Source organism: Mirounga angustirostris, unplaced genomic scaffold (genome assembly GCF_029215605.1).
Source record: "Mirounga angustirostris isolate CCGP_5_RB_7025 unplaced genomic scaffold, mMirAng1.0.hap1 SCAF_4, whole genome shotgun sequence".
Classification (NCBI taxonomy): domain Eukaryota; kingdom Metazoa; phylum Chordata; class Mammalia; order Carnivora; family Phocidae; genus Mirounga; species Mirounga angustirostris.
In genome coordinates this window covers 33,014,760-33,036,873 of record NW_026991712.1, presented here as the reverse complement: position 1 = coordinate 33,036,873, position 22,114 = coordinate 33,014,760, and the positions used below count along the sequence as shown (strand labels likewise).

General features: G+C 43.8%; 1 protein-coding gene across 1 annotated transcript in view; it reads right to left on the bottom strand.

The window, feature by feature from the left end:
- Positions 1-14,054: 14,054 nt before the first annotated feature.
- Positions 14,055-22,114, bottom strand: part of DPYS (dihydropyrimidinase) — a 65,541-nt gene continuing 57,481 nt past the window's right edge. Inside the window, exons 8-9 of the mRNA XM_064587999.1 lie at positions 14,984-15,191; positions 14,055-14,251 (exon numbers count right to left, since the gene is read on the bottom strand). Coding sequence (XP_064444069.1) covers positions 14,192-14,251; positions 14,984-15,191 — 268 coding nt within the window. The 3' untranslated portion in view covers positions 14,055-14,191. The remainder of the gene's footprint in view (positions 14,252-14,983; positions 15,192-22,114) is intronic.

The following is a 22,114-nucleotide window of genomic DNA, read 5'->3' as shown; positions in this document are numbered from 1 at the left end:
GAGCTCCCATGCCCACTGACCTCCGAGCCCTCTGCAGACCCGTGCTGTGTTCTCACCCCGCGCCCGCTCTCACTCTGCCTTCTAGGCTAGGCCTCCATGCTCCTGAGGCCGCGGAAGGGGCGGGCACCACCAAGCTCGGGGAGCTTCCTTCCCCACGGAGAGAGCAGAGTCAAGACTGGGGCAATCTCTGGGTGGCATGTCTTTTAGCAGTTTGCCACGTGGCACAGTAATCCGAACTAGCTTGTGCAGACCATGCAGGATGGGCTTCCTAACCCTCCCAGCAGCCTTGAGTGTTAGGTTAATACTACTACCAGTCTCATCTGATAAATGAAGACACTGAGGCTTAGTTAGATCATTGAACCTTCACAGTGAAAGGGAGCCTCATTAGCATAACTTTCCACTTAGAGAACAATTTGCCAGAATCTAAGTCAGGGGAGAATGCGCACACTTGCGGAACCCCCAGCCCCACTCTTCTGCTCTGCAGCCACATCCCCTGGAGTTCTCATGAGTCACAGGAGAGACCTGTACGGAAATGCTTAGAGCAGCATCGTGGGTGATAGAGCAAGACGATGGAAACAACCTAAAAGCCCATCAACAGGAAAGTCAATAGATTGTGGTGTGCTTACACAGTGGAATGTTATGTGGCAATAAAATGGAATGAGAATTAGTACTGATCAAGGGGCACCTGGGTGGCTCAGCTGGTTAAGCGACTGCCTTGGGCTCACGACATGATCTCAGGGTCCTGAGATCGAGCCCCACATCGGGCTCCCTGCTCGGCGGGAAGGCTGCTTCTCCCTTTCCCACTCCCCCTGCTTGTGTTCCCTCTCTCGCTGTCTCTCTCTCTGTCAAATAAATAAAATCTTAAAAAAAAAAAAAAAATTAGTACTGATCAAAACAAAGAACTCCCAAACACCTTGACTGCAAAAAAAGCAGGAATCAAAACCATATGCACTAAAAAAACAAAAAAAACCCAAGGCATACTATATAATGTTTCTATAAGATTTCACCACATACAACACAATGCTTAGACATCTGTGCATGCGTAGCAGGGGTATAAAAGATGCGCATGGGAATAAAACACCAGACTCGGACAGAACCCTGATTCCTATGGGGGAGGGAGGGGACTGGGAATGGAGAGGAAAACAGGGCACTTCGATTGTGTTGGTGACGTATTTCTTATACGGGATGATAGATATATAGGTGTGGTTATGTTCATTTTTTTGCTTTTTGTATGTTTTAATCAACTCATATTTTGATTTTAAAAATTACTAAAGACCTCAGAGTTAGTAAATAGAAGTGTAGAGCCCACACTTTTTTTGCTTTCCAGTACATCATACTGACGACTGAAGGAAGCAAGCAATGGAAGGTGAAAATGAAGGAATGCTACTCATTCCATCTGTTCTTTGCACAGACCTTGAAAATGCAATCGTTTAGTGATAAAGGGATCTCACTTTGTATACCAGAGGCAATCCTGAAAAACATTATTAAATATTAATAGCTTGAATCCCATTTTCCTATGGCTTTATATTGTTATTTAGAATTAGGTTTCTACAAAACTATTCATGACAAGTCGAATACAAGCAACAAAGGGATCCCCATATTCGTTTCAAATGACTTTGTTGACACAGAATCCTATAGCTATTTCATTCTCCAGAATGGATCTGTCAAACAGATAATGAATCCTCGCTCTGCATTTAAAGCACCTTTACATTCACATACTCCACCAATTCGTCCCTATTTTGTGCAGAGTTCTCACTCATTTCATCTCTATCAATTTAGGAACTTAGCGGGAACTCCTTTGCTTCCTCCTTTATTTTAAAATTAATAAAGATGCATTGAATGCCCATCAATTCCCAGGCACTCTGCTAGATGCTGGGAAAATGACCATGACCCAGACAGGCCCTGCCCTGAATGAGCATTCAGTATCCTGGAGGAGACAGACTCGTAAAGCAGTGATTATAGCACAGTAAGACAGGTGCTGTGATGGGGCGTAGGCTGGGCCCTGGTAAAGAGGAACACGACCTAACGTGACCTCCCATGTTGGATCTGGGAAAGCCTCTGAGAAGGGCTGATATTTAAGCTGAATACGGAAGGATGAGTGGGAACTGGCTTTTTGGTAAGAAAGCAATTTAATGATTTCTTTTCAGAGGTTTCAGACATTTTACTGCGGAGTTTCTATTGTCAACCAAAGCAGGGGAGAATACTAACAAAATATTTTAAGATATCTCTTACCTGACAAAAAAGACCTGTAAGTCTTCTTTAAGTGTAGTTCACATCCTTTTTTCTGTGTGTTCAGGACAAATTATAATTGAGCCGACTGGATTCCTATCACTCTTTGTCAAAGGTGCAGGTGCACTCCTGATCTAAGAGAGTAAGTCAGGGGCAGATGTATCTGCAATGAGAGCATAATTGCCCTGATTTTACTCCATGTTTTAAAAATTCCTCTTGACCTAGTTACCTAGGAGAAGAAATAGAAGCTCAGCTTCTCTGCATACACAGAAGCATCACAGGACAGATCCGGAAGCACAGGAGAGCGAAGGTACCACTGTAGCATCTTTCGGCCATGCTGATTCTCTTTAATTCCCCCAAATCCTGCACTCATCTGTGTGCTTGGATAATTTTCCTTGGACTTAATCTAAGGTTGAGTATCCAGTTTAATTACACGAGGTTTGCTCAGGAACTCGCTTTCCAGAAGTTGCTGAAACAGATGTCACATAGGAAATTATGCTTTTGAATCAAACCCAACCTCCCAGAGTCCCAATCCTATAGGTTAGAAGAAGATACACATAACCCAGAAAACAGGATATAAAATGAAGATCTAAATGTTTATTAATTATAATTGCATGTAAAACCACAGAGTTCGCTATTTTTGAACAAATGTAGCCATTAAAAAACCCTTCAACAAGAAAGTGATTTTTAAAATTTCCAAGTAAGAAATCCAGGACAAGTGAAGATGACATTTTAAAGTATCATCAGTGAATTTTCACATCGACTTCCCATCACAATAATATTCATTTATGTCTTCAATCTTATACAACAACAAAGTCACAGTAAGAAAGACAGCAATTGCTTCTGAAAGGAAATCAAAGAGGCCTGGCGCGATTATTTTTTCAAAAGGATCTTGGGGGGTTGAAATAAGGCCTGCTTCTCCACGGGCTGACAATGCTTCACAATGATGGGAACAGCAGAATCGTTTCCTCTGACTTTACCTTTGAAAAGAATAAAAGGAACTCAGTGTAACATTCCCCCTCACAAAGAGATGCAGAACTCAAGCCTAACCCCCAAGAAATGCTATAATCAAAGAAAACAATAATCCTGCTCCTATAAATTCTGTTAATAGCATGTTGCAGCATTCAATAGGATGTCTTCCTCTTGCTAATCTTCCTCTGAATTTTTAACACAATCTTCCTGGATTGGAAAAATAACTCCAATAGGAAGGAAATGACAAACAAAACAAACCTTGAAACTTTTGGCTGTACAGCATCGTTAAAGACAACATTCCATAATAAAGAGAACACCATACAGTCACAGCACCTCATTATTCAAGTCACGGGGTTTAGGGAGGCATCGGTTGTCCCAATGTGAAAATGTGCAACTCCTAAGTGGATATGTATAAAACTAGTCCTTTGGCAGTGTCCCTAATTAACACAAACACCTACCCCTGTTCATTATTTAGAGTTTAGTGAAATTGCAAACTGGCAAAACATGTAGATTTCATGAATTCCGTGGTGTTGGCAAAGCCACTCCCAAATAGACATCTGACAGTGCAGGACCAGAAAATAAATGAAAAAAAAAAGAAAAAAAAAGAAAGGAAGGGAGGGAGGGAGGAAGGGAGGAAGGGAGGAATTGATAAGAATGATAATAGATGCTTGAAAAAAGAAAGATCGGGATGTCAAAAGACAAAACTGAGGAAGTACTGAAATATTTTTTCAAAATGACCATATCTACAATATTATTCCAAAAATTAAGTGTACAATAAAGTACATCAAATCCTATCAAATAATTTTCCTGAAAAATTATACCCCCCAAAGCAACACTTGCTTCATTTTTCATTCATTCTAAGTTCTAGAACATAGTTGCATTTACAATACGAAGATTTATTTTCTCAGATAAAGCCCTAATTGAATAGTTTATAAATTCTTACCACAAAATTATAATCTCTGTCTTAAGACATGTCATATTTCCTCAGTAACAGGTCCCTCTGTATGCTACCGGCCTACTTGCCTCTTGCTCATATTTGATACTTCAAGGCTTTGCTGAATGTTTCGTAACATCTCAGAGAATAAAACTCTAACTAGACCAAGGCCTTCTTCAATCTGGAGGCTCATCTAAGTGTTCTGCGTCAAGAGGTCTTTTATCAGTCTCCCCTTAACTAACCTGCCCTGGAGACTTATGTCACTTTGAAGCCTTTGACCTTGGCCTTGGACTCTTCAAATGCTTACGAAGACAGAGATGCTGATTTCATAGGTTGTCATGCAGGAATACTTTCTTTGCCCACCATCCCTTACCCACAGCATCCAGCTCAGGGGTGGGCCTGTTTCCTGATCCCCGCTGTGGAGTCCTCTTTTGTCTCTCTCGATCTTAGTGTGATGACTTCTCCCTTGTAGGGTTCACGCTCCACAGGAATGGGTGTGCAAGTCTGAAACAGAACAGGTCATGTTTCTCTTGTGGCTTGGTGACTTCCGGAATTCAGAGGATAATGCAGCTCCTTTGATGAAGCGTGAGAGCAAAACGAATCTTGCAAACTTACATATCATGTGCCTCCCACCCCTTGCCCTTTCACAGAAATTCCTGGCCACCTCGGGGACCTGCGCTGTGCCCCACTCTTTGCTGTGTCTGACAAAGGCCCAGGGAGCACTCTCTAGCGATTGTTCTTTTCACTGAAACTTACACTGAAGCCTCTGCCACGTCCTCACGCCCTTCTCGTTCTATTACCACCTTGTAGTCCTCCCGACCTGCTACCCTCCCCTCTCGTTTCTGTCTGAGATGTCTGTGTTCCTAGACTGCTTTGTTGTACCTTTTCCAAGACTCGGAGCATGTTTTTCAGATTCTAGCAATCTGTGTGGGGGTTTTCTCATTTTCTCACCTGCTCCCGCGTGTCATCAGGCATCCACACAATCTAAAGCATACTGTTTGTAAACACGGATACACATTCACTGACAAGTCAAGAGGCAGCAAGACACAGTGATTAAGGGCCTGGGCTATGACACCAGAGTGGGCACATTTACTTATCACAGTGTTTCCATTGCCTCGATTTACACAGGGAGTAGTAACAGCACCTACTTTATGGGGTGGTTGTGAGAGGCTGACAAATAAGGAAATCATTTAGAATAATGCCTAGCATAGAAGAAGCTCTTAATAAATGTGTGTACACATAAATACGTACACACACACACACACAAATAACATTTGTCTTGTTTTGAATATCTTGTAGTGATCAACAGCGTGGGCTTTGGCATACGATGCTCTAGTTGTAGGAAGCTGGCAAGGTAAGACCCCCCTGAGTCTACTCCCTCGTCTAGGAAACGGAGGGAATGAAAGCCATCTCCCAGATACAAAGCATTTCCTTCCTTCATTCAATATTTATTGAACACAGACCGCCCCAGGTATTTTGCCAGGCACAGAGGACAAAACAAAGAACAACACAGAGATTGTCCCTTCTGCTCTGAGATTTGAAGTATAGCGTCCGCTACATGCTGAGCACTTAGTGCCTGGGAGGAGCCCTGCCCTCCCCTGCTCAGCAGCCCGGGTCTCCGTCCACTTTCTGTGTCTGGTTAGATGATTTGCTAGACTTGCATTTAGGCTCACTATCGACTCTGTCCTTCTCTTCACCCTGGATGCTGTTGTCATCTTGAGGAACATCCACACCAGGAAACAGAGGACCTGCTTCCTATTTCTGCCACCCAGCACCTCGACCTTGGGGTTACCTGGAGCCAACCACACCTGAAACTTTAAACCCTCTTAATACCCAACTCTCTGACCACATCTTCCCTTTCAGGGAGGTCTTCATGTTTTCTCCTCCCCCGGTTTACTTTCCAAGCCAGACTGTCTCATCTATCACTTACGCCTAGGGTGACCATAGAATTGATCCACACTGGGACACGTCTGAGGCTGTAAAGGGAACTAAACATAATTAACAGGCATTATCAGAACCGGCTAAGAAAGCCAGGATGCACTTCCCTGAGTTGCCTACAATCTGAAGGGTCTTGCCTTTCTCTCTTCCTTTCAGCATTGACACTCGGCCAAACCTGTGGTGTATTTCCGATCAATCTCCAGTGACCTAAATGGGCAGATCTTTGTGTCACCTGACATGCTACATGTCCCTCATCAGCCCCACCCTGTCTCCCTCTTCATCCAACGGTTCCTTTGAAACTTCACGGCTTGTGGTTTTCAGCTCTTACTTCTCTTACTTTTTCCTCTCCTGGACTCCTTTGTGGCAGCTGGTGGCTACCACTATGGGGGCAGGACCAACACGCCGGGGCACCGCCCTCCTCAGTCAGGGGCGGGCTGAGGATCCTTCCCCGACCCCTGCTGCAGGCTGGGGGGGGGGGGGGGGAGCATGTGACTCAAACCAGGTGACCAGTGTCCTTCCCAGGTCCTCCTGCCAGGGCTATGCTCTTGCTCATGCTGGCATTACCACCCACCTTTGGGCCTAAATATCGCAGATTCCTCTTCTATAACTCAGCCCACACAATCATCAGTCCAGGAAGCTTTAACCCTCCCTGACACGTCCTCTATCCTGCTCACCAGTTTTCTGTAACCATCTGTTTACCTGTCCCTCTCTTCCAGCAGATTCAGGGCTGGGGTACTTGCTCTGTTTTTCCATAACAAATACTCAATACACAGTTGATCACGTTCTACCAAGGGTGTGATGGGCAGGAGACCCCCTTCCGACATTTGTCTCCTCTTTGGGTGGGTTGTTCTAGCCCAGGCTGACTCTGTTTCCCTCACACAATGTTGTTGGGCTTCACCGTTTCTCTGTTCTCGGGGCCGCGCCTCCCTGGCCGGCTGCGGGCCACGGGCAGGTCTCAGCTCAGCTGGTCACCTAAGAACCGCTTTCTGGCTGCTCCATCACTGCACTCGGAGCCTGGCTAGTCGCTCTGGTCACGGTGGCCACCATGTATCTCCGGCCTCACTGGCCGGGTCTGATCTGCACACGGTCCCACTCTTGACCTGCCTCTGAGGCTCTGGGGGGCAGGGCCCGGTTTCCCGCCAGAACCACTCCTGCCCGCACGGCCACCTCAGAAACAAACCAACCCTCTCTGAGGAGGCTTTTCTGCTCCACACTTGACAGTCTTCCCCTTTGATAGATGACTGGACAGCAATCAAAGACAATTTAAATTCTGGTCCCAAGCCTCCTAGTACTTTTCACCTTTCTTACCCTTAGAGGTACATTGCATAACCTCTTTAATGCTAGACCCACATCTTGTTCATCTTTGTCCTATCTCCTGCCCCTGGCATTGCACTCGATGTTTATTTCAGAACCTCAGTAGATGTTCACGGGGACAAAGCGAAAAGGTCATGGTACACGTTCTACAAACTCTCAAATGCCGTCACTGCGTTATTCAGAAGCTGAGCGGCACATTTGTTTTCTGAGTAGACCTAACCTACAACTCTTGTGACTTCTCTCCAGGGACAATGACAAGTCTCCATCTGAAGTGTGAAGTGCTCAGTCCTCACACGACCCCCAGCATGTGGGGAGACCAGTGCGTCATGCTCATGAGCTATCCTAAGTGGTTGGGTCCGAAATAAAGTGGGCTTCGTTCCCTAGTATCCCCGATGAGTACAGTGATTAACGTGGACTCCATCCTGAGTGTCCAGCTAAACCCATATTTAATTCTTAAAGGACATTTATGGAAGAGCAAGACCAAGAAGCAGAGGGCTCTGGGTTGAACAAAGAGAGAGGTCTCTTCTCTGCTTGCCTTCTCTTCTCCATGTTCTCCTGGTTTTCTTCCTACCTCACTGGTCAGCTTTCTCAGGCTCCTTTGCTGGCTGCCCCAGAGCTCCATCTCAAGCTCCCTTTCTTCTCTGCCTACAGTCTCCTTGGCAGCCTCGGACTTATGGTTTCAAACCTACATGCCACAATTCCCAAATTTTAGGTTCAGCTCTGATCTCTCCCAATCTCCAGACTCCTTTATTCTAGTGGCTAATTGACCTCATCACAGGGAGATGTAATGAGTGTCTCCAGCAGACCCAGAACTTAAGCACCACGAACTGTAGGTGAAACGGAAGTAGGATTTAAGGTCTCTGAGACCAAACACTGCTGTCATATTTACGCCTGCATCCCCAGGACCTTGGATACTGCCTGGTGCTCAAGAAATATTTGTTAAATGAAAGAAGATTTCTTAACTGTAGGACCTCTTAGAACTTTTTATATGATACTGGGCAATAGAATCTCCCGAGAATAACATTATCTAAAATCATTTGACAGCTTTCTCAAGGTGACCAGTGTCCTGACTGAGAACACACCCTCAGAAGGCTCAGCTGGGTGGGGGCATCTTTCCCTCTCTGTACAGGCGGGTCAAAATTCGATGATCTCACCCACCAGCAGTTCTTTCCATCTTGATGGTATCACAATCCTACAAAACGGCTTGAGGATAAAACCGTGTGAGAGGCTATCCTAAGTCATATACAGAACACAGAGGGCACCTCGTCTGGTAGGGTGCTGGTGGTTTTCATTGGCAGATGAAAGTTCAGTTTAGGTTTACAGCACTTAATGATGATATTGTCATTGTGATGAGTTAGTTGAAAGACAAAGATAAGAATTATATCCCAATATGCGGTGCAATAAATAAATACTAATTAAATCATCATTACACCGGCATCACTGCAGAAATGCTTTTTGGTTAGCTGATCAGGGGAAACAGGAAGTTTTAAGTTGATAGAAAAATGTAACTGTATTGTTTGCAGAGAGTGGAGTGCTAAGATGCTAGCTTTTCTGAGACTAGGAAGACTGATAGAGAAGAATCTGGGGCCGCAAAGGAGGTTCTCATACCAACCCATCCACAGACGCTAAGAAACTAAAATATCAATAAAGACAACAGAACTTCTAGATTCCAAACAGCAGACACTGGCCCAGCACTGAACAGTCCAAATGAGCAGCCAGTGAAATCCATGCCTGTCTGGTGAACTCAGGCACTCAGCACACATTGAACTGAACTCTTCAGGGACAGTGAATCCCCAGCACATGAGTAACCCCTAGGTTCAACGGAGGTGACCTAGAACAGGGAAAACTTGCATATTTTACAATCCACCAAATGTTTCCATTTAACCTTCGACACATCTGCTGAGCTATTTCTCAAGGACAGTGTGACAAAGCTGGGCCCTCTCATTTCAGGGATGGTTCCTCCAGTAAGTCTGCCAGTCTGAGAGTCGCTGAGCCCCGTGTGTAGGAGGGGAGGTTGGTGGGGTGACATCCTGAGCATGGGGGCAGGTGGCCATGTGTGTGAGTGGGGATTAAACGCTGTGATGAGTATGCTGCAGCACAAGAGGGTAAAAGGATTGGCTTTGAAGGTCGGAAAACCTGGGTCTGAGTTCTGAAGCTGCCGCTGAGTCACTATGTGACCTCCTTAAGCCTTGATTTCTTACTTTATGAGATTGGGAAACTGCTACTTGCCTCAGAAGGTTGTGGTAAGGATTAAGCTGGGCCGGGCACATAGTTGGTTATCAATAAATATTTACTGAATGAATGGTGAACGGTTAGATAAAGCCCAAAGGGAGAGTACTTAGAGAGTCCCTATATACAGTGGTATGCCAAGCAGCTCTGCCTTCCCTTTTCTTACCACCCCCAAAATCCCTGATTTATAGCACTTGCCTATTTCTGGGGTGTCAGTCCTGCCACCACAGCTGATTTCAAGCTACCAAAGTGACCTCACTGAATGAAGAGTTGGGAGGAGGTACACATAAGTGTCTCTCAGGAGCTGCAATGAGCTGACTCCAAGAGAGGTCTCACCTTTTAGAATTCTTAGCCATCACTCTGAGGAAATTAGGATATATGGCAGTTACCGACATCTCTTAAATTATTTTCTCTGAGCTACCACATTGGGAAAGACATTGACAAACTGTTACCTCAGAAATGGAGAACACTCATTTCAAGGACCAGATCAGCCATCCTTTCAATTTTATCTTATCTAAAAGGCAAATTATGCTTATCGTTGCAAAGCTTTAAAAGTTTAAAAGCTTTGGCAGCGGCGCTCTGAAACCATGCCTTGCTCCACGAAGCTATTCCTGTTTCTCTATAAAATGCAATGTGACCCTGATTTCCCAGAATAGATTGGGTTGCTTAATACTGAAAAAAAAGAGAGAGAGAGAGAAAAAGAGATGACTTAAAGAATTGGTGAAAATTACAAGTCTAAATACAAAAATCCTAGAAAAAATAATCCATTTGAGTTTCAAGAGCTATATTTTTGGGGGTAAAGAATTAACAGTGTGTAAGTCAACTTTGTTTTTTCAATATGCTCCTGAATATGTAAGTTGCTGTTACTTTTTTTCTTCTCCTTCCTTCATGCCCCCAAACTCTCCCTTAAGTGACTTTTTTATAAAAAATTGAAACATATTTTATTAGGCTATATTTATCAAATAGTTTGATGCCTCATCTTCTGATTTAGATTTTTTCCCTCAAGGATTAGCTGCTTAAATGTTAAAATCAATGAAGTGATAATTCCCTAAAGCTATCAGATTGGATAAAAATGTTTCTTTCCTTTGAAATTCCTGTGGGGAGACCAGTGCATCTAATAACAGTGATAGCTGCATGGCAGGATGATGGTAAGTTTTATCAAGTAATAAAATCATGGACAAGAATCAGGCTCACAGACAGCTCCACTATTTGGGACGAGTCAGGGGGCAGTATTCTGGGTAAATTGATTTAAATTTCCTCCTATGACCTCTGAAACTATAGTCTTTGCTCCTTCCATTTGTAGTTTGTTTATTTGTCAAATTCCTACTAGTACCAAGCACTGGGCATGAAAATATAAGATGCTGTCCTCAAGAAACCAACACTCCAGCCAGATCAGCTGAGTTCTGGAGCAGGTGATGTGTCTCTACCATCTGTTCTTCGGGCGTCCAGAATGGTAAGTGATTAATTTTCTTGGGTTGGATAACAAGTGAACAGGAGAAATGGTATAGGCTGTTTTTGCTTGCCTTCCAACTCTTATCCCCACTCATAAACTGCTATTTTTCTGGAGCAGGTTTCATTTCTTTTTTTTTTTTTTTATTCTTATGTTAATCCCCATACATTACATCATTAATTTTAGATGTAGTGCTCCATGATTCATTGTTTGTGCATAACACCCAGTGCTCCATGCAGAACGTGCCCTCCTCAATACCCATCACCAGGCTAACCCGTCTCCCCACCCCCCTCCCCTCTAGAACCCTCAGTTTGTTTTTCAGAGTCCATCATCTCTCATGGTTCGTCTATCCCTCCGATTTCCCCCGCTTCATTCTTCCCCTCCTGCTACCTTCTTCTTCTTCTTTTTTTTTTTCTTAACATATATTGCATTATTTGTTTCAGAGGTACAGATCTGAGATTCAACAGTCTTGCACAATTAACAGCACTTACCAGAGCACATATCCTCCCCAGTGTCTATCACCCAGTCACCCCATCCCTCCCACCCCACCCCCCACTCCAGCAACCCTCAGTTTCCTGTGATTAAGAATTCCTCATATCAGTGAGGTCATATGATACATGTCTTTCTCTGTTTGACTTATTTCGCTCAGCATAACACCCTCCAGTTCCATCCACGTCGTTGCAAATGGCAAGATCTCATTCCTTTTGGTGGCTGCATAATATTCCATTGTATATATATACCACATCTTCTTTATCCATTCATCTGTGAATGGACATCTTGGCTCTTTCCACAGTTTGGCTATTGTGGACATTGCTGCTATAAACATCGGGGTGCATGTACCCTTTTGGATCCCTACTTTTGTATCTTTGGGGTAAATACCCAGTAGTGCAATTGCTGGGTCATAGGGTAGCTCTATTTTCAACTTTTTGAGGAACCTCCATACTGTTTTCCAGAGTGGCTGCACCGGCTCGCATTCCCACCAACAGTGTAGGAGGGTTCCCCTTTCCTGGAGCAGGTTTCTTACTGCTTATCCCAGGGAAAGTTATTTAATCTTGCTGAGACTCAGCTTTCTATTCTGTAAGATGAGGAAGATAATATCTACCATACGGCTTGTGATGCAGATTAAGTAAAATAATGAATATAAACTACCTGGCAGATAGTAAGTGCTCAGAACAACACATGACAATAATGATAACAACTATCACTTATTGTTATTGCAAAAAACAGTAATGTACTTGAATGCCTTAAAAGTTGGTCACGTCAGAAGAAAATACTAGGAAACTAACTCACAAAATTGATAGTGAACTCTTGAAAGAGGAAGTTGACATGAATTTTGCCCACAAAACATAAGATGATCATTTATAAAGGAGAACTGATGAAGCCAGTCATTTGGTGATCTCTGCTCCTTCAAACATCTTCTCTACAAGAGAAAGACTCAGGTAAGGTCAGCCATTTAAATAGAGTCTGTCAGGCGTCCCCAGTTAGTCTAGTGTCCCTGCTGGTGAGCAACCGGAACTGAACCAGAACCAGGAGCTGCCCCTTCTTGAATCCCTTCAAGTGTCACCTAACCTATCACTCAGTTCTGTTGATTCTCCCTCCTTATGATCCCCTAAGCCTCTCCCTTTCGGCTCATCCCTTGGATTCTACTGCAGCTGCATGAATGAATTTGCTGCTAGCAATGCCTCCAATTCAGATTAATTATTTTTTTTTATAAATATATTTTTTTTAAGATTTTATTTATTTATTTGAGAGAGAGAGAATGAGAGACAGAGAGCACGAGAGGGAAGAGGGTCAGAGGGAGAAGCAGGTTCCTTGCTGAGCAGGGAGCCCGATGCGGGACTCGATCCCGGGACTCCAGGATCATGACCTGAGCTGAAGGCAGTCGCTTAACCAACTGAGCCACCCAGGAGCCCCAGATTAATTATTTTTTGAGAGACTGTTGTTTTTCACAGCAAATGCTGAATCATTTATCGCCCATGAACTCACTTAACTCAACTTTTATGATCTACAATATCATTTACTGCTCATGTATACAGTTTTTGGAATCAAATAACCAGAGTTTATGTTTTGGCCCTGCCATATACTAGCTGTGTGACCTGGATCAGTGTCTTAATTTCTTGAAGCCTATTTTCTAATGTTTAAAATGGGCAAAATAATACTTCTTTCCCTCACAGAGCTGTTACAGCAACAGCACCCATGCCCTGACTTGCACTCAGTTAGCAGTCAGTAAATGTCAGTACCGCTGTTATCTATCACATAAATGGTCAGAAACACATAGGCTGCTTCTAGTCACTATTTACCTGTCACCTGTCAGTGTCAACATTTACAAATTAACCTTAGCAGAATGAACTGTAATCGTAAACATTTTGACTGAAATGTAGTTTATAAAGAATTATAGCACCCTGAGAATTTAAAAACCTTCTGGAGAGCTTATCTACTTAATCAAAGCTTTAGGAAGTGTTAAAACAACAACAACAAACAGGATGAATCTTGTATAATGGACTCTGAGAATCCACAAGTAAAAATTTCTCACAAGGCAGAAGAGGAAAAACCAAACAGACTACAAGATCCAAATGGAATGCACTGAAAAACAGCCAGAGAACTTTAGGAAAATAGAAGTATATTTTAAAATGGAAAGAAGAGAGAGAAGCCTTAGAACTAATCCAAGGGTTCCAAACTCTACTGTCTCTATGGCCAGATGAGGAACATAGTGAATGAAGCCTGCAGAGTAAAAATCAGAAAGGCAGCCTTGGAAGGTCTTGGCCATCCAGTCCTGGCCTATTGTGTCCATGTGGGATTAAGGACACAGACTGCCTCCTCCCACCCAAAATCCAGCAGTTGATATGGCTTTAATCTGAAATTTCCTAATAAGTTAGTGTATTTAGTGAGATGAATTTTCAGAACACAGTGTAAAGTAAACAAAGGTGTGAAAGCCCAAGATATATTAAGAACAAATATCTCTTTTATAATAACAGATTTATTACAAAGTCTTGGGGGAACTTTGTTATGGATTTAGTCATCAAAAGAGGAAAGCAAAGAGACAAAACTAACATTTGACTCCTACTATGGGCATTATATTTAAAATTCTCATTTGAGTCTTACAATTTGTTAAGGAGGAAATGTTGTCATTCTCTAGATGAGGCAACTGAGTCCAAGGATGAGAGATCTTGCTCTTGGCCACACAGCTAGGAAATGGAAGGGCAAGGTAGAATTCATATTTAGATCTACCTGAACCCCAAACTCTACCATTGCTCTCATGCCATTAGAATGAACCTTCATACATTCAACTATAAGGAGCAGAATTTTTTGAGGAGCCATTCATTGCTAAGCTCTGAACTCCACCTCTATTTCTGCACAGAGACCACGCCTCCCATAGCTGCTCCCAGAAAATGACAGCATGCCATGTAGCTGGTTGACGGGAGACTTGGCTCGAGGGCTACCCCAAGGCCCTGCTCAATCTCTCTTAGACTGTATGAAGACTAGGATGCTTTCACTCCTTTTTCTCTCTCCTTCACCAGGGCAGACTTGAATTGCAGTCTGAAAGCTCTCCCAGCCTTTTCTGGCTCCCTCCCATCTTTTCACACAGATGTTTCCCCTAATAAAAACATAAGTGTCTGCTTCCTGGAGGACACTGACTAATTCAACTGCCAAAAGTCCCCAGAGACCCTGAACTTGCCTGGGGAACCTGACTTGGTCATGAGGAAACCCTCAATAGACACACCAATCGTCAAAGGAAAACGCATCTGTCCAATAATGATTCTTTCTTTGAAAACTGGTATTTTCTGGAACCTCCCCTATCAATCCTGCCATCCCAAGAATGTGTTAAACCGAGCGTATGTGGTGACAACACCACCACCAACATCCAGAAACAGGTGACAGTCCAGCCCCTGGTAACAGCCCACTTTTGCACAACTCACCTGGTCCCGCTGTTTGATCCGTTTGTAGACATACTCAGCAAATGGTTTGCGAGGAATAAACTTCCCATCTCCTGCTGAGACACTGAAAACTCCAGCTTCATACACCACTTTGCCTCTGGAAATAGTCACGAGGGGCACCCCATGGCAAACCATGCCCTCGAAGATGTTGAAGTTAACAGCCTGATGATGTGTTCTTGCCGAAATAGTCCTGTTTATAAAAACAAGGACCCCCCACATCATCACCAGCTCATCTGACAAATATAGGATATTAAAAGAATGACTTTAGAAGAAAATTTAGCAACTCTATTAAGCCATATTAAGCTTTATTATTTGCACAAGCGACTTTAAGAATAGAACATAGCATTAACATTTCATTACAAAGTAATTACATTTTCTGAGAAAAAACCCAATAGATCACTTCTTATGGTGATTAATAAGGATGAAGTGGGTGAAAGGAAGGTATTGCCTTTCATGTTTGGATTTTTAAATTTTTTACAACATGTATGAGTCTGATGAACATCCTGACCCAGTACCCAGCTCTACAGAATTTTATCTTTTTGCAGATGCATGTCAGCTTCTTCATTACCTCTCCCCAAATCCCATTCCTGTCCCTCCCTTTCCAGAGGGATTTGCTAATTCATAGTTACCAAATTGAATTTGGTTGTTACCAAGGAAAATTGTATCTTGAATTTCTTTCCATTGTCTGCAGCAAAACTGAAAATTTGAGGATAATAAAATAACAAAATACATTAGAATATAATCTCTTAGCAGGATCTATGTCATCCATTTGCAAATTCATCATCATTTCCAGTAGTTTATTAATACTTTCAATCTGACACAATATGATTGATGACTTCCAGGCTAGATCCTTGGAAATGCTGGATGTCTTCTTGTCCTAAATCTTATTTAGTGGAAAGGGGTGAGGGGAAGTGATCTGGCAGCAGTGACTCATATGAGCATAATCTGAATTCTGGTAGAAGTTTCTACAAGCCCTCCTCAGGAATGGACTGAAGAGAAGTACTTTGCTAAAAACCCCAAGGCTGAGTCTGAGTCAAAGGAACAGCAATCCAAGGCTCTCTCAACCCTAACCTGGAAGGATGGAGCTGGGAGATTCAGGCTTTTGTGTGCTGCCATCCTAGAAATGAACGAGACAATGCTGGCCTGGATCTTGGGTCCAGAATCCTACACCCAGCTACCTACTTGGCTTACAACCCTAACACATCCAAACAGAATTGATTTTTAATGCCTCCCACAACTCCCCCACTCGGGTTTATTCCTCCCTTGAGTTCCCCAACTCAGGAAATGATACCACTCTTTACTTTTCCACACCCCCCCCACCCCGGTCAAACTATCATCAAGCCTGTTGGTTCTATCTCCAGTAATAATAATAATAATAATAATAATAATAATAAATCCCAAATCTGCCCACTTCTGTTGCTCCCCATCGTTTCCACCCAAGTCCATGCCACCATCATCTGTCATCTGAGTGACTCCCAATACCTCTTATTGGCCTCTTTGTTCTCCTCTTACCTTCCTACACTCCTCACCACCAACCACAAAGAGAGGCTTTAGGAACCAACTTAAATGATACAAAGAAAAGTTGTAAAGGGGCACCTGGGGGGCACAGTTGGTAAGTGTCCAACTCTTGGTTTCAGCTCAGGTCATGATCTCAGGGTCGTGAGATCGAGCCCTGCGTCAGGCTCCAGGCCCAATGCAGAGTCTGCTTAAGACTCTCTCTCCCTCCCTCTGCCCCTGCCCCACCTCGAATAAATAAATAAATCTTTAAAACAAAACAAAACAAAACAAAGAAAAGTTGAAAAGATCAAATGAATCAGAGGTAGGTACAAATATAGCAATAATAATTTCAAACACTAAGGAGGAGGGAAGGCTACTGATCAAATAGTAAGTCACTAAAGTAGGAAAATGAATAAAATATTTAACGGATTACTAAGAATAGAATGAGTTATGAGCTATGAGTTGGTGATGAGAGATACAAACTCAGAGAAAATAAATCTAAGGAACAACATAGAGGAGCTTCAGACCCGCACGTTAAAGTGAGTTTTTACGACCACCACAGTCTCTTTCGGATACTTCTGTAGTCTGGGCTGTGGCTTTCCTAGCTACCACAGGCACACTGAGAGCAGGAACTCTTGGGCTTGTTCTGTAAAATGTGACATAAACATGACTGTAAGGACACTAGATAGAGAAAGGAAAATGCATAAAAATCCATGCTGAAGTGGTTATTCAATCCAAGAACGGGAGGCAAATAAGGGGAAACTCTAAATCATAAAATTCTATTTTTCCTGATGGGAAGTTAAGAATTACTGACGCTCTTAGGGAAATGACTTAACAGAAGAAATAAGCTCCATACACCAAGCCTGTCATCACGATATTGCCTAAACTATTCAAAATCCGAAGCATAACAATTTCCTAATGACTATTCAATGGAATATCGGGCATCTATGAAAGACTAGAATTAAGAATATGCTGGGGTGGGGCGCCTGGGTGGCTCAGTCGTTAAGTGTCTGCCTTTGGCTCAGGTCATGATCCCAGGGTCCTGGGATCGAGCCCCACATCGGGCTCCCTGCTCCGCGGGAAGCCTGCTTCTCCCTCTCCCACTCCCCCTCCTTGTGTTCCCTCTCTCACTGTCTCTCTCTCTAATAAATAAATTTTTAAAAAATCTTTAAAAAATAAAGAATATGCTGGGGAAGCAAAGAAAATGAAAACTGGATAATAATACACGGAAAAACATTATTTACGAAGTATGTATATTATATCTACAGGGAAAATACATATGCGGGCAGACAAAAACAAAACGAAATACACACAGTGAAGTGTTTTTGTGGGCTAGGAATGAACGGATATGCAAAAAGACCCAAATAAGAAAGCTAAAGGTCTGTGACAGCAAAATGTCAAATCAGATTTCTCCGCCTTAGCCAAATAAAGGTCATGACCTTGACTTTCTCAGCCTTGGGGTTGCAAGAGAGAGAAGACAATTAGGCAACATCTAAGTGACTCTTTATAATAAAGCATTATGTAAATGAGGTCCAATTAGCACAAAATGTAAATTCCAGGCAATATCACCAGCAGCAAAAAGAACGCGCTTGCATTTTCCCATTCAGAGGTGTCAGACTGAGCGCCTCTCCTCGCCCAGCCCTTGCCTTCCAGGCCCAGCTGCAATCCTACAGTTCTGTAGGAGCTTCTGCGCCTCTGGATCTTGGTGCATGAACTTGAGGAACTTTCACACTTCTGCATCTTGGTGCATGGAGTTTTCTTCACTCCAGATGCCTCCTCCCTGCTCATGTCCACCTTCCCTAAAACCCCGCTCAAGAGTCCTAGGGCCACGTTCGTAACATCTCAAAAAGCTGGGGGGAAAAGAGAATCCTGGCCCTGAGAAGCTGACTCCAATGGCCCTCTTTCTTCTGTGGGTTAGCACTATCTGAATGCTAAGTCATCTAACGATCTCCAGATAAGTCCCTCTTTTCCTACATGGTGCACACTTTAAGACTGAGGCCATGTTGTTTCATCCCCAGCACACAGTAGGTGCTTAATAAATATGTAGGAAATGAACAAAAAGAATCGCACGATTTTCCTTCTATATGTTTTATTTCCTGCCTCCCCTGTCCTCTAGGACGTGACTGCGTTTTGGAAATAGAGCACTAAATTAAAGGAGAGGTAAACATCTAATCCCAGAGTTCCGCTGTATATTTGACATTTCTGGTGAGCTATACAAACTCAATACTAATACAGACAGACATAAATAAATAAAGTAAATTGTTATCATTATCATTCTTAATTGCATCTTATCAAGTTATATGAAATGCTTGTTCATCAATACCTAGCAATATTTAGCAATGCCGATATGATCAACACTAATACATACACAGGTAAGTATTATTACCCCGTGTCCCTGCTGATAATGCTAAAATAGAGCTGTGTGAGAGCTTGCCCAAGGATCACACAGTCTGAAAATGAATGAACCTCTGAGAGGTCAGAATAACTTTCACTTGAGAATCCTGGTATATTTGTAATCCTGCCATAAGAAGGTTAAAAAAATTGTGGTACATTTCAATATTTAATTGTTTTAAAGAAAAATAGAATGCAATATCATCACAAGATTTCTAAAATTACTACGAAATATATTTAAAATCTATTCGTTACCAGAGCAGTGTGGGAGATGTGGTCGGTTAATGGAATAAACACAAGTTCAAAGTCACACAATTGCCTTTGGAAGGATACCTGTTGTTCCTTTGAACATGCTCCATTAAAGGCAGAGGCCTTCTGTTAAGGCAAGAGGCAAGAACATGCTTTCCCACCCTCCTTCACAGCTGGGGCCCAGTTATGGGATCTGGCCTCCTCCAAAATCATGTCCTCACACCAGTCTTTGCATGGCAAGCTGGCGACTCCGGATACAGGTATCACAAGAATCCATGTCGGTGGGGATGGAGATGGATAAATCTTGTTTTTAGGGCCAGCTGTGACAGAAGTTTAGCAGTGGGGTCCGACCTTGCTTCCATGCTAACTATGCCCAGGGACTGCACTGGGGCTCCCCGTTGCCCTGTGGTAGGCTCAGGGTATTGGTCCTGGCTGGATAGCCTCTCAGCCTGGTCCTCTGGTCCTTCTGGAGATTCTTCTGAGCCCCCCAGTGTCCTTTAACACATTCCCCTTTTGTTTACCTCGAGTAGATTTCTCTTGGTTACAGCTAAGAACCTTGCCTGATACATATTTTTCTTTTAATATTTGCAGTGTACCTCTGGGACTTCTAGAAAAATCTTTGGTGATAATCTCAAAGGTATAAAATTGAGGGCTTCCTTAAGCATGAAGCCTGAGTCCAACCACCCTTCAGGCCTGTCCCAGTGACAGGTCCTGAGCAGAGGGGAGCATTAAGCACGGTCTCTTCGCTGCCTGGATCAGGCCACTGTCATGCAGGACATAGGAGTGGACCCATCCTTCTCAGAACTTCATGGAAAAATAATGAAACATCCCCCTGGTTTTCCTAAGTTGCTCACAGGGGCTCCCTCAGATGCAGCACAGGCTCAGGTATAAAGCCAAGGTCAGACTCATAACACCCCCCCCCACCCCCTCACCCCCGCAGAGCCAGTGGGCCCCACGTCACCTGATGAGCTGGCAATGCTTTGAACACTGAGACACCATTTTGGAAGAAAACAAGAACGCCCCTACCCAGACTCTATTTTTTTTTTTTTTTAAGATTTTATTTATTTGACAGAGACACAGCCAGAGAGGGAACACAAGCAGGGGGAGCGGGAGAGGGAGAAGCAGGCTCCCCACTGAGCAGGGAGCCCGATGTGGGGCTCGGTCCCAGGCCCCTGGGATCATGACCTGAGCCGAAGGCAGACGCTTAACGACTGAGCCACCCAGGTGCAACGACTGAGCCACCCAGGCGCCCCAGCCCAGACTCTGACTAAAAGAGAGACTGAATTAACAGACTCGTGTGTCATCGTTGTAAGGTTCGGCAACACCGTCAGACACATTGGAGCAGGTGTCATGGAGATTTGCAGGGGACTTTGGTTCTGAAATGGGCCACACACATAGTTCCATCCTGAGAAATGCAGGGCGGCAAGCACCGTAGTTTTGTCCCTTGGCTTTCATTCTCCCTTCCTCTGGTGTCAGCACCCCAATCTTTCTTTAAGACCTTTCTCTCCCCCATTGGAGAGAATTTGGTAAGACAGTTGGGCATGGTGCCCTGTTCTTACATAACCAAGGGATGAGCAATTGCCTTTTGTTTCCTAGCAATCTGAATCATTGGCAGAGTGAAAAAATAATTAAAAGTGATTGGCAGGTGCATTCCTGAATGCAAACCCAATTCCTGCTGCAGGCAGCCCAGGCTCCACCCTTCCCAAGCCTGCAGCCCCGGCTGTTCCTTTGGTCAGTGAGCTCCCCATAGCCATCCCGTAGCGTGCGTTTTTTGCTTAAGGGAGAACAAGTCGGTTACTCTGATTTGCAGCCAAAAACCCTGACTGATAAAGATTTTGTCCCTTGGAGAGTAAGTCCCTTAACGAAGAGCCCATGGATAATAACTCTGAGGCAAAGTTCAAAAGTTCTGTGATTCAGAAGGGACCTAGAAGCTATGTTCAACCAAATGTGTCTGCAGAACAGATGCAAAGGTGGGGCAATGCTCTGATTCCAGTTGTAAGCCAGACCCAGGAGCTATGAGATTCATCACTAAATCTTTTTCAAATTTAACAGTATGCAAGGTAGCTCAGGAGAGTAGCCTTTTGAGAGATCCCTTCTCTCGAATGACCGAATGACCGGATGGCTGGGCTGTTGGCCTGTTTGGGGGGTGGGGGTGGGGGTGGGCGTGGCAGGAAGGATAGGGATGATTAAAGCCTTCCCAGGGGCTAAGGGAGGCTCGGGTTCCTGGACCACTCCCTCTTCACTAGCAGATTCACTAGGAGGGTGTTCTCAGTGGTCACTCTGCCCCAAGGGAAAAGCTGCTCTTTGTCAAGCTCGCTTTGAGCCTGTATCAAAGGGCATGTCTCCCTGAAGCGGAGCATCAGACTTGTCTTACCAAGTCCCAGTTATACACATCTCCAAGGCCCAAGCCGACAGGGCAGCAGAAGCCCTGAAGAGAACATTAAGCTATTTTCCAACTTAGTTGATAACTTTGATACCACTGACATCAGAGCTGCAGAGAAAACATTCTGTCCCTTTGCAAATAGCTTTCTATCAAAGAGCCGTGTGCTCTTCTAGATGAGAAAGTCACCGAAGCAAAGCCTGCAGGAGACTGCAACACCACCTCTGTGCGTTTGGGAAGAACACTGTGGAGAGCAAGAGGATTTCTGAGAGCAACGTGCGTCTTCTTGACCCCAGAGAAATGACTTGTTTCGGTATTTAGTTCTATTTTCTCCAGCTCGGCCACTTTGTCCGTGGCACGGGTGAATTCTGAATCAGCCTGCCATGAGAACCCGAAAAAGTTTTAAAAAATCATGTCAGGTCTCTTAGTGGCTTCTTTAAAACTATACCTCATCTTTCTACACTGTGTTATAGGACACCTTATCTACTCACAGGAAAGAATAATCATCATTCTGTGCAGTAGGGGCTATTATTACTCCCATGCAATCAACGAGCCTGAGGATGAGACACAAAGAGGTTTATAACTCACCCCACATT